This window comes from Apium graveolens, chromosome 9 (genome assembly GCF_009905375.1).
Source record: "Apium graveolens cultivar Ventura chromosome 9, ASM990537v1, whole genome shotgun sequence".
NCBI classification, from domain to species: Eukaryota; Viridiplantae; Streptophyta; class Magnoliopsida; order Apiales; family Apiaceae; genus Apium; species Apium graveolens.
The window spans coordinates 148,009,929-148,022,971 of record NC_133655.1 but is presented as its reverse complement, the minus strand read 5'-3'; the positions used below and the strand labels follow the sequence as shown (position 1 = coordinate 148,022,971).

The following is a 13,043-nucleotide window of genomic DNA, read 5'->3' as shown; positions in this document are numbered from 1 at the left end:
GGGGTCGGGGATCCGGGTTGTCACGAGTTCCATTTCCCTTAACAACACCCAATCTTAATAAATAATCAACTACTCTGTACTGTGACCCCACAATAAACACACACACCACAAGTTATAGTCTCAGAGATGAATATCCAAAAATAATCACAAGTCGTTTTATTCCACAATTATATGCCAATACACCTTAAACAGGTTTCTGAATAAATTTACATTTCTTTGCCATTATTACAATTCATAAATATACATAATCTGATACATCAAAAGTTGAAAGCCTAGCCTATTGGTAGTTCCTACCTCAGCTATGGCGGCATCAGTGCTTCTAGAAAACTGCGGAACGTCTCCCAACCTCTTGCGAATCGGGAGCTTAGTCCGGTTCATCTTGTCTATCTGATGTTGTGTGATGAAAGAAGAAAGCAAGGGTGAGCAGCAAGCCCACCAAAATAATATATATAATGATTAACAATATATGAGCCTTCTCATAGTACTCATGAAAGTCTTGGTCAAAAGAAATGAACCAAGTTGATATCTTAATGCGATGAAGTCGCAAAATATTCAGTATATATATATATACATATATACTTTTCAAAATATTGGAAGTCCTCTTCCATGCACAATATACACAAAGTCCCAGTGTATAACTGTATAAAAAAAAATATCGTTGCAAGGTGATCTTATATATCTAACCTTGTCTCAACGTTTTTCTGAAAATCTTTGTCATTCATAAGACAATTATTAATTAGATATAAGTTTAAAAGATGAAGTTACAAGATACCCCAATATACTTATATCTTTCCCAAATACTACTTGAACTACCACCGTTCAAGTTATAATTAGCTTCAAAAGTTCATCACATAGATGAGACTATAAGGCAAGATTTGAATAGATTAAATCTTTAAAATATTATCAAAATAAAATGAAGTTACGAGATACTTCATTTGATGTAAACATCATTTTGAAAACTTGACCCTGCCAACACTCAACAATCGCCCAACCGTAGCCTTTCTATCGAAGTGCTCTGGGTAGTGTTGCAGAAATTATCCAATTGGATGATGAACTCATTACGGGAGTTTGCCGCGCCAGGAAGACCACTTACGATGATCAGTCGTAGTAGTACAACCCCACCATTTTCTACATGTAGAGGAGAACCTGTCGGATTTACTTGTCAACCGAACACTGAACTCCTAAGGAATGGACCGCCTTAGCGGAACTTCCAGGCCATTAGGGCCAATATAATAAGGTTGGGCCGGCGCTACTCGGCCACTTACGCCACTCCTAGTTCAGATGAAATCCATGACTCTGAAACGTAAAGCTTGTCCCCACTTTCCCCAAGTAGAAACTTGTTGATACGGCTCCACCAAGAAGTCGTATCTATTTGGAAAGGAGAACTCACCGATATTTCCCAGGCGATGCCTGTTAATGGATTAACTTGTTCCAAGAATTTTACTTCCCGAGTGTTGGGTAAGTAATCAATTCATTTATCAAAACAGCAACCTTGTTGCGAATATAAAACACACCACAGAGCCGGATCCCTCAGGTTTTGAGCGAGTATTTAAATCCCCTTCGAAAGGAGGATCTTAAAAAAATGAGTTTTGGGATCCGCTCTAACTTTTAAAAAAATCATTTTGAAGACTCGCAAAACATTTTTAAGAATGTTTGGAGTGAAGCTGATTTAATGAAGTAAATCAGTCCCCAGAATATTTAGAAAATGTCTGAATATTATTATTTAAATAATATTCCCATAAAGAATAATCTTTATAAAATAATTGAAGTAGAAGTATTAAAACTTATACTTGAAATGAATAGCAAATAATCAAAGATATACTTATACGAAAGTAATATCTTTATTTGAATAATCAAAAGTAAGTTTGATTATCGACACCTTATTCTTTAATACAATAAAGAATATTATTAAGTAATAAGCGGAGTCATAATACCTCGAATGAATACTATAAATAATATTCATAAAATAAAGGAGTCATACATCCTCAAATGAATATCCAAGTAATATTCAATAATAATATAAACTGAGTCATAAGCCCTCGAATGAATATTCAAATAATATTCAAATAATAAAATAAACTGAGTCATAAGCCCTCGAATGAATATTCAAATAATATTCAAATAATAAAATAAACTGAGTCATAAGCCCTCGAATGAATACTCAAATTAATATTCAATTAAGTAAAATAAAGGTATCGAATAAACCTTATTCGATCCATAGTTTTAAAAACTATATCCATATATATATAAATATATATATATATAATATACTCGGGAACATCGACTCCCGGTTTAGAAATATGTTCACCTTTTATCCCCTATACTAAGGGTATACGCAACTACTTGCTTATTTCTAGCATAGGTATTATGCAACTATAAGCATTGAAATCAACAGATAGATAACCAGATTACGAAACAGACATGCATATATACCATATCAGCATGCTCCAATATATCGCAAAATTTGCTAATAACAATCATGCACTATCACAAGATAATGTATATACATATATTTACATCACAACAACAGTATATCGGGTAGAAAACTTGCCTGAGCGACTGGGGGTTACGAATGGCTCGGGACGAGTCTGGTAACCTATAAACAACAAGTAAGTTGGAATTAAACCAAAGTCACTTGTAAATCTATACTCTAACCAACTCAGACTCTAACGCTCGTTTTGCGCTTACTGATTCTCTTAAGTCACTCGAGTACCCTCGGCTCCACCATTTTTAATAATTTAACCTTTAAGAGTTTTAAGGCGATTCCTTCGCGAGTGTCTTACCAACTGCCTAACACACTTACCATAAATGTTTCATGCATTAATTAACCCTTTTTGGTCTTTAACCTATGTTTCAAAGTAAGGCGAGGGGAAAAGTTTCGTTCACGAAACGCCGTTACTTGAAACGGTCGTTTCTCCTAAACCGTGCATCGGAATCGAACGAACTACATATCAAAACGAAGCTCGTAACATGAGCTATCTAAACATGGCAGTGGTCATAATCTAGCAGGGGCTTCTCGGGTCCTAATGTTATGCACAAAAACAGTCCAAAGAAAATCGGACGTTACGACGGCTATGTTTACGCGATTACCAATGTTTAAACTACTCCAATTAACCACCAACCAACTCATAACCATCAATACAACAAAACTTCACCTAAACCATACCACATCAGTCCATAATATCCAAGGTTTTCAACTCAAACAACCACAATCACGACCTATGAACTATAATCAAGCTTCAATTACCAAAAACACTTCCAAATCAAACCAAACTACTAATAATCACAATCCATGCTTCTCATTTCACAACACCAACCATTAAACTTACTAACAAATAAAGTAAAGGCTAGGGTTTGAAGTTTATACCTTCCTTGGGAGGTTTTAAGTTGCTAGGAAGCCTTAGGGAGCCTCCTACAAGCTTGATCTTTCCAAAGAAATCAAGAACACAAAGTTAGGCTTTGAAGTTTCTAAAAGTCCGATTTAAAGAACTGTAAAAATGAGGGTCTCACCATGATTATTTGGACAAGACTTGTGAACAAGAGTTGTAGGCCATCTCAATACCTTTCCAATGAGCTATAGAACACAATATTTGAGTGAGAAATGAAGGAGATACAGCAGTTTTAGTGTTCTGGTTCTGTTTTGGCCGAGAGCATGAAGAACAATGCCTTGGTTTCTTTTTGATTTTGATGAAAATGATTTGCTTGGCTTGGTTGGTTTGATTTTTGTGTTTGTTTTAGTAAATTACCTAGTTGCCCTTGATTTTGTGTGGTTAAAAAGCCACCACATCTCCTTCCTTCCCATGTCATGCTTGTGTCATCCTCATGATGTCATCCTCCCCTCCTTGTCCTCTTCTCATTGGTTGGGTGACATCATCCTCTCTAATCCCTTTGATTAACTTCCTAATTGTTTGCCTAATGACCGCTGATCTGTTATACGGTTTGCTTAACTTTCGTTTTCGTTTATCGTTTGAAGGATCATACCCGGGATCTTATTACTTAGGTTCCCTTAACCTTTCTCAATATATTATATTCCTTTTATGATCCTCTCCTATAATCCTTTAATTTAAATACTTTTTATCCTGTTACCTTTTTCTCAAATCTTTCCGTATCTAGTGTATTTCCGGGAAAAATCAAAGTGTTCGGATTTGGATTCTGACGATCTTTACATACACTTATATCCCATTTAAAGTACTAATAAAATCTCAGAATATCCATATCAGAACCCCTACATAGTGTGGCATGAAAAGTTTTCTCATTCAGCAAAAACACTATTCATAAGGGTTTCAAAAATTTCCCAAAAATTGGGGTTATTACAGGGCGTGCCTTATTTCTTTTCAGAATGCAAATGATAAGTACTTTTCCTTATCAGCGATTCCCTTGCGATAATTTACTTAAGTGCCAGCCCAATGGCGTGCCTTAATCTGAAGGACTTTTACCTTAATTTATTTGACTGGCCATATACTTTTATTTCTTCGTTATCAGTTTTTAGGCGTGTCCTTTCATGTATGCATACAATGTTATCTTAATTATGGAATAACTATTCGATAGGGCGCGCCTTATCATAGGGCGCGCCTCTGGTTTTCTTCAAATGAAAAATTTTCATGCCAAGCAGATAAAACAATTTGAAGTAACTTCTTTCTTTTATTGATAATGCACTCTAGTGTACAAATTACACAGTCCCATGGCTACTATCCTCTTTGGGAAAATTATTTGAAAATTTTCTTCATTCTGCTAGTTCCAAGGTTCGTAGTCATATGTACTACCCCCTAGGCTAGGAGGAATTTATTTGCTACTAGTCTATGACATAGGAATTAAGCATGGAAATGAGGGGGACACAACCACACCCTACTGATAATACTTTCGTAAATGTTCCGCATTCCATGCTCGAGGAATAGGTTTACCATCCAGATCTTCCAAGCGATATGTTCCCTTCCAGAGTATAGCTTTGACCTTGTACGGTCCTTCCCAATTAGCTCCAAGCACCCCGTGCTGAGCTATCTTAGTGTTAGGCATAACTTTTCGCAACACAAGATCCCCAACCTTGAATGACACGGATTTTACCTTTTTATTAAAATACCTTGTGATTCTCTGCTGATATGCAGCAAGCTTTAATTGAGAGTTTATTCGGGCTTCATCTAACAAATCCAAGTGGAACCTCTGGTTAACTTCTGCATCTCCCTCAACAAACACGTCTCTCCGGAGGGATCCAACTCCTACCTCCACGGGAACCATGGCCTCATACCCATAAGTCAGTAGAAATGGGGTTTCTCCTGTAGTCAATCTGGGAGTTGCATTGTAAGACCAGAGGACCATGGGCATCTCCTCTGGTCAATCTCCTTTTTTCTCTTCCAACTTTGCCTTCAAGGTATGTTTTATGATTTTTTTTATAGCCTCCGTCTGACCATTACTTTGCGGATTATAAACTGCGGCAAAGTCCTTTTTGATGTTCAAGTCCTCACAAAGCTTCCTTAACTCTTTACTATCAAACTGCCTCCCATTATCCGAGATGAGTTTGTTGGGGATACCGAACCTGCATACTATGAAATTGAAAACAAAGTCCCTTATCTTCTTTGTTGTGATTGTGGCCAGTGGCATAGCCTCCGCCCATTTGGTAAAGTAGTCCACAGCCACCACGGCGTATTTCACACCCCCCTTTGCTTTGGGCAACTCTCCAAAGAGATCGATTCCCCACATGGCAAAAGGCCAAGGACTTGCCAATGAGGTAATGGTAGATGTCGGGGCGTTGGAATAGTTGGTGAATCGTTGGCAGCGATCACAGGCCCGGACAAACTTGAAGGCATCTTCTTTCATGGTCAGCCAGTAATATCCTTGTCTGAGCATCTTTAATGCCAACGAACCACCCCCCGAGTGATTGCCACAAATCCCTTCGTACACTTCTCTGAGAATATAATCTCCCTCTTCTATATTTACACAGCGTAACAGTGGCTGGTTAAATCCTCTCTTGTATAATATCCCGTCATATTCAACATACTTTGCAGCCTGGTACCGAAGGCATCTAGCCTGTAGTTTGTCTTCTGGTACAACTCCTGTTTGGATATAGTTATGAATGAGGGTCATCCAGCTTCCTCGCGGGATTTCTTGCATCTGAAATACCTCTACCTCTGGAAAACTCGGGATTTCCTGGATTCCCAAAGGGATTTGTCCAAGTTGGACGTTGTCCATCTGTGATCCCATCTTGGCCAAAGCATCCGCATTACTATTTTCTTCTCATGGAACACTTTCTAGCTTGGCATTTTCAAATTTTTTCAATAGGCGTTGCGCACATCTCATATATAACTCCGTCCATGGTCCCCTGGCCTGGAAACCTCCGTTGACTTGGTTCACAACTAATTCGGAGTCACTCTGAACTATCAGATTCACAGCTCCCACCTCCAGAGCTACTTTCAGACCGTTGATCAAAGCTTCATACTCAGCGTCATTGTTAGTGACATAAAACTTGAAATGGATAGCACTCATCAAACGGTGCCCCTCCGGAGTGATTAAGACAATTCCGGTACTTGATCCACTGTTGTTCACGGCCCCATCGATATGTAACATTCACCACGGGTGTGGGAGTTCCTCCCTTTTATCATCATGAGATTTTCCTTGCGAGGAAGGTTCCGCCAACACTATGGCCTTGTCATCAACTTCAGAATCAAACTCAAGTATGAAATCAGCCAATGTATGTCCCTTAATTGTCGTGCCAGGACAATATTCCAAATCGAATTGTCCTAGCTCTACTGCCCACTTTAACATTTTTCCCGATGATTCAGGTTTGTGTAAAATATGCCGGAGCGGATAAGCGGTGCGAACTTCTATCCGGTGAGCCTGAAAGTATGGTCTTAACTTTCGTGCCACAAGAATAAGAGCGTACACCAGTTTTTCCATGTTGGTATATCTGGTTTCTGCATCCAGCAAACTTTTGCTCACATAGTACATGGGCCACTGGTGGCTTTCTTCCTCCTTCACTAACACCGCGCTGACAGAGTATTCAAATACTGTTAAGTAAAGAATCAATGTCTCTCCGTCTGCTGGTTTGGCCAACATTGGAAGATTTCCCAACTGCTCTTTGATTTTCAGAAAAAAGCCTCTTCACAATCAGAGGTCCACACAAAATCCTTCCCCATCCCTTTGATTGCCTTGAAGAATTCCTTGCACCTATCTGATGACTTTTAGACAAATCGATTTAGGGCCGCAATCCTTCCTGTCAGGCTCTACACTTGTTTGACGCCGGTGGGAGATTTCATGTCCAACAGAGGCTTGATTTTTTCCGGGTTGGCCTCAATTCCCCGGTGGTTAACCATGAATCCCAAGAATTTCCCTGATTCCACACCGAATACACACTTCTGAGGGTTTAGCTTCATCTTATACTTTCTCAGAATATGGAACATCTCAGCTAAGTCGGCGATGTGATCTTCTGCCTTCTTAGACTTTATGAGCATATCATCCACATATACTTCTATCGTCTTTCCAATCTGCCTCTTGAACATTTTGTTTACCAATCTTTGATAAGTGGCACCGGTGTTGATCAGACCAAATGGCATTCCAATATAGCAATAGAGTCCCCTATCAGTAATAAAAGAGGTGTGCTCCTGGTCGGGCCCATACATGGGAATTTGATTATACCCGGAGTATGCATCCATGAAGCTGAGCAAGGCATGTCATGCCGTGGCGTCGACCAACTGATCAATTCTTGGCAAGGGAAAGCTATCCTTTGGACACGCTTTATTCAGATCGGTGAAATCCACACATGTTCTCCATTTACAGTTGGGCTTCTTTACCAACACCGAGTTTTCTAGCCACTCTGGATAGAAGGACTCCCGAATTAGTTCGACGTCCAGGAGCCTATCTACTTCTTCTGCTAAGGTTATAGCCCTCTCTCCGCTTACGGCCCTGCACTTTTATCGAACCCTTTTATGTTTGGGATCGATATTCGAACGGTGGCACATTATCTCTGGGTCAATTCCTACCATATCAGAGTGGTTCCATGCGAATACGTCAAGGTTCGCTAAGAGAAATATCGAAAGACCCTCCTTCAACCTTGGTGCCAACTGAGATCCTATTCTTAAAACTTTGCTTGGATCTTTTTCGTCGATAAGGATTTCAATTGTATCTTCTGCTGGCCCCATCTTCTCCGTTGGTATTGGTATCCGAAGATCCAGGTCGGGCGAATCATGGTTTTCATTGTTCTGTAGAGAAGGCGCATCCCCTTTAGGAGGAGCGTCGACTTCTTTAGAAGGCGCACCTGCATTGCAGGGGCATCAAATTCCTTGATATGTTTCACGGGCAAGAGCGCTCCTTCTGGAAGAAGGGCATTCACCGTATGCTCACCTTGTTCGAAGCTTTGCAAGACGTTGAATCTTCCTTCTAATTGTTCTCCATTAAAATCTGATCGGACTATAGTGTTTGAGGCCTCCTTCTCTTCTAACATCTCAATTCTGATTGTGTCTTCCAAGAACAACGTTGCTGGGGGCAACACAGAGGGGCGCTCGTCTTCTTGCTCGACATAATAATGGATTCGGATTTCCTCGATCGGTTGCTCAATGCTCTTTTCTCGATCATCGTCTGATTATCCTCGATGTGGGAGTCTTTTCTAAAGCCACTCATAGCTTGCCTGTAACACTCCCGAGAGTCATACTGAGAGCCCTTTACACTCCCCACCCCATTTGGCGTTGGAAACTTGATGGTCAGGTGGTGGATTGAAGTAATAACCCTCATTTCCCGTAGAAAAGGTCGTCCCAACAGCACATTGTAGGACGATTCCTGATTCAGGTCCTTGAACTCAAGCATCTTTGTTACCGACAACGGGCTTTCTCCCAACGTACAAGGCAACTGAATTGATCTCATGACTTTAACTCCCGCGCCGGAAAAGCCATAGACCCGCGAATCTTGATCAGGTAGCCCCATCTTCTTAAAGGTGCTGTAGTAGAGGATATTTGCCGAGCTTCCATTGTCCATGTTAGATATATTTGATAATATCATGTCTAATATGATTTGTATTTAGTTTTCAGTTCTTACTTAAACAGGACAAATCAGTACTTAACTGGATATCAGCACTTATACTGAAGACAGAACTTAAGTTATCAGTACTTAAGGTTCAGGAGATATTTATCAGGAGATAATATCAGGACTTAAAGAAGACTTTCAGATAAGGAAGGCGGCTGATTGAAAGGAAAGAAGATCAAGACAAACGCAAGAAGAGATATGCATAAAGAAGGAATTCTATGAAGAATAGAATACTTGGAAGAAAAGATAACTGGTTGATATAGTTTAGGAAGCAGAATTATATTCCATATCATTTAGCGATTATCTTGTAACTATGTAGTATATAAACACAGACATAGGGTTTACACTATATATGTTATCATCATCGAGAATAATATTCATTATAACCCTAGCAGCTCTCGTGATATTTTGCTCATCACTAAGAGAAGACAGTTCTACATTGTAACAGAGTTTAATAAAGTTTGTTTTCTGTTACTTGTGTTCTTTGAATTCGATTTGATTGTGCTATACACTGTATTCAACCCCCCTTCTACAGCGTGTGTGACCTAACAAGTGGTATCAGAGCCTATCTGTTAACACACAAACAGTTTAAGATCCAAAAACAATCATGTCTGAAGTAGAAACTACAACCAAGCCCACCAAAACTGAAGAACCTCCAAAGACTCAAATCCATAGTCGATATGAGGCTATTAGAGTTCCCATACTGAAACCATCTGAATATCCCATATGGAAGGTGAGGATGACTATGTTTCTGGAAGCTACAGATCCAGAATATCTTTATAGAATCAATGAAGGACCTCACAAGCCAACCAAACTCGTTGTTGCAGTTGCAGGTGAAGCAGCAAAATCTGTACCAAAGGAGAAGAGTGATTACACTGATGAAGATATCACATTAATTGCTAAGGATGCTAAGGTACGACACTTGCTGCATAGTGCCATTGATAATGTAATGTCAAACAGGGTAATTAACTGCAAGACTGCAAAGGAGATATGGGATGCCTTGGAGACAAGATGCCAGGGAACTGATTCGATTAAAAAGAACAAGAAGACTATACTCACTCAAGAGTATGAACACTTTGACTCAAAGCCTAATGAGTCATTGACTGATTTATATGACAGATTTGTCAAACTCTTGAATGATTTGTCACTAGTTGATAAGGAGTATGATCTTGAAGATTCAAACCTTAAATTCCTGTTAGCTCTTCCTAAAAGTTGGGATTTGAAGGCCACAATTATAAGAGACAACTATAATCTTGAAGAAACAACTCTTGATGAAATTTATGGGATGCTCAAGACTCATGAACTTGAGATGGAACAAAGAAGCAAGAGGAAAGGAGGAAAGTCAAGGACAGCTGCTCTTAAGGCTGAGGAAGAATTCCCCAAAGCAGCTACCTCAAGGAAAGGCAAGGGAAAAGCGCTCATCACAAAGTCTGATACTGAGTCATCAAGTTATGATAGTGATGATGACTCAGAAACTGAAAGCTTGCCTGAGATGGATGCTGATGAAAAGATGATGAAGCTGTGTGCTCTTATGGTGAAAGGAATCACAAGGATTGCATACAGAAAATTCAGGAAGGGAAAGAAATTTTCCAGGAAATGTGCAAGTTCTGATAAGAAGAGTTTCAGAAAATATGAAGGCAAAGGAGGGAAGTCTGACAGAGGAGATTACACAAATGTCAAATGCTACAATTGTGGAGAGAAAGGCCACATATCTCCTGATTTCAAGAAAGTGAAGAGTGACAAAGGCAAGGCTCTTGTCACAAAGATAAAAAGCTGGACAGACACTTCAGATTCTGAAAGTGAGGTGAATTATGCCTTGATGGCAAATGCTGATAGCAGTTCTGAAGCTGCTGAGTTAAAGGTACCTCAAACCACGTATGTCTTTCATACTGATGATATTAATGAGTTGCGAAGATATCTTAAAACCATGTTCATTAGTTATAGAGATCAAACTTTAACATGTGAAAGATTAACTTCTGAAAATCTTGCCTATAAAAAGAGGAATGATTATTTAGAAAAAGAGTTAGTCATGTTCCATCAAACTCAGAAAGATAGAGATGATGCTTTCTATGTTAGGGATGGAGTACTTAAAATGAATGAATCTCTAAAAACTGAGTTAGAAAAGGAAAGAGAGATTATCAGGACTTGGACTAACTCTGGCAGAACAACTCAGAATTTGTTAAGTAGTGGAAACTGGAAAGAGGGCTTAGGTTATGGAGATGATAAGAATGATAAAAGAACTGTAGAAATTAAGCCTATAGTTGTTAAACAAAAGCCAAAGGTAAAATCTGTTTAGTTTGTAGCTGTAAAGTCTGAAACTGAGAAATCAGAATTTAAAGAGGAATTAACTTCTGACAAACTAACACAGGAAAAGCCAACTGTAGTTAACATAGGCTTAATGACAAAGAAGCAGCTTAAGTATAAGCTGAAAGATGTTAAGAATGTAAACAAGGTAAAGTCACCTAGGAAAAATAGGAATGGAAAGGAAGGTGTAAATAAAAGTAATGATTTTAAGCCTGTTCCTAATGCTCCTAGAAAAATATGTCATAACTGTGGAAGTTTTAACCATCTAGCTTCTTTTTGCAGGAAGAATAAGAACATAAACTCCTTACCTCCAAAGTTAGGAGTTAAGATTCAGTCTGTTAGATATAGGCCACAAAATCCTTGTTTTCATTATGGTAGTTTATGGCATTCCATTTAAACTTGTAAGGAATATCATAGTTTGTACTATGATTATTATCAAATAAAACCTTCTTTAAAGAAAGTTAGCATTGTTCCTTCTAGTGTAAGTTCTGATACAAAGTCTGATAGTGTAAATACTGATAAGAAAAATGTTAACATAAACTATGATGCTAAATCCGCTGTAAATGTTAACAAACTTAATAAGGCCAAAGGATCCAAGCAAGTCCGGGTCCTTAAAACTAATCATTAGAGGTCTTTGTGATTGCAGGGCAACAAGAAAAACATCCTAGTTCTGGACAGGGCAAAAGGTTGTCATGGAATCTATCAATGTCTCCTTTGATGACAAGAAGATTACTGGACTTGAAGATTTCAATGATCATGATCAGCTGAGATTTGAAAATGAAGACTTAAATTCTGATACTAAAAATCCTGACAGTCTAAATCCTGATACTGCAAACTCTGATGGATTAAAATCTGATGTTATTGAAACTGTGGTGACTACGCCAAAGAAAGATGCAGCTGTAAAGGGGGAGCATACTGAAGATACAACCACATCTCAAGAAGCATCGGAACCTACAACTGGCTCTTCAAGTTCTGATTCATCAAGTTCTGATGAGCCAAGTTCTAATAATTCTGGAAACTCAAATTCTAAAGGATCCAACTCAGAGAGCATAATTTTAGGGGGAGCATCAGAAAATGTTGATGAAGATAGCATGGATCATGGGGGAGCATCCAGTTCTAGAGAAAATCTTCCATTTGCAAGGAAGTGGACTAAATCACATACACCTGATTTGATAATTGGAAATCCTGACGCATATGTCAGAACTAGAACAGCTACTTCAAGTGAATGTCTCTATCATTCTTTTGTTTCTCAGACTGAACCAAAGAAAGGGGAAGAAGTTCTTCAAGATGCTGATTGGGTGCAAGCAATGCAGGAAGAGTTAAATGAATTTGAAAGAAATAAAGTCTGGACCCTTATGCCAAGACCAAAGAATAGATCTTTTGTTGGTACAAAGTGGGTGTTCAGAAATAAAACTGAAAGTGATGGCATAATTACAAGAAATAAAGCAAGGCTGGTTGCAAAAGGATATTCTCAACATGAGGGAATTGATTATGATGAAACATTTGCACCAGTTGCTAGATTGGAAGCCATAAGGATATTTTTGGCTTATGCTGCTCACAAAAAGTTTACTGTCTTTCAAATGGATGTGAAAAGTGCTTTTCTCAATGGAGAATTGGAAGAGGAAGTATATGTTGAACAACCTCCAGGCTTTGTAGATTCCAAATTTCCAAATTATGTCTACATGCTTGATAAAGCACTTTATGGCCTTAAGCAAGCTCCAAGAACATGGTAT

At 38.7% G+C, this 13,043-nt stretch overlaps 2 protein-coding genes across 2 annotated transcripts; both read right to left on the bottom strand.

Moving 5' to 3' along the window:
- Positions 1-4,845: 4,845 nt before the first annotated feature.
- Positions 4,846-5,313, bottom strand: LOC141685653 (uncharacterized). Its single transcript, XM_074490745.1, has one exon. It carries the CDS (start codon positions 5,311-5,313, stop codon positions 4,846-4,848), a length of 468 nt encoding a protein of 155 aa, XP_074346846.1.
- Positions 5,314-6,228: 915 nt separating this feature from the next.
- Positions 6,229-6,558, bottom strand: LOC141685652 (uncharacterized). Its single transcript, XM_074490744.1, has one exon. It carries the CDS (start codon positions 6,556-6,558, stop codon positions 6,229-6,231), a length of 330 nt encoding a protein of 109 aa, XP_074346845.1.
- Between the last annotated feature and the right edge of the window lie 6,485 nt (positions 6,559-13,043).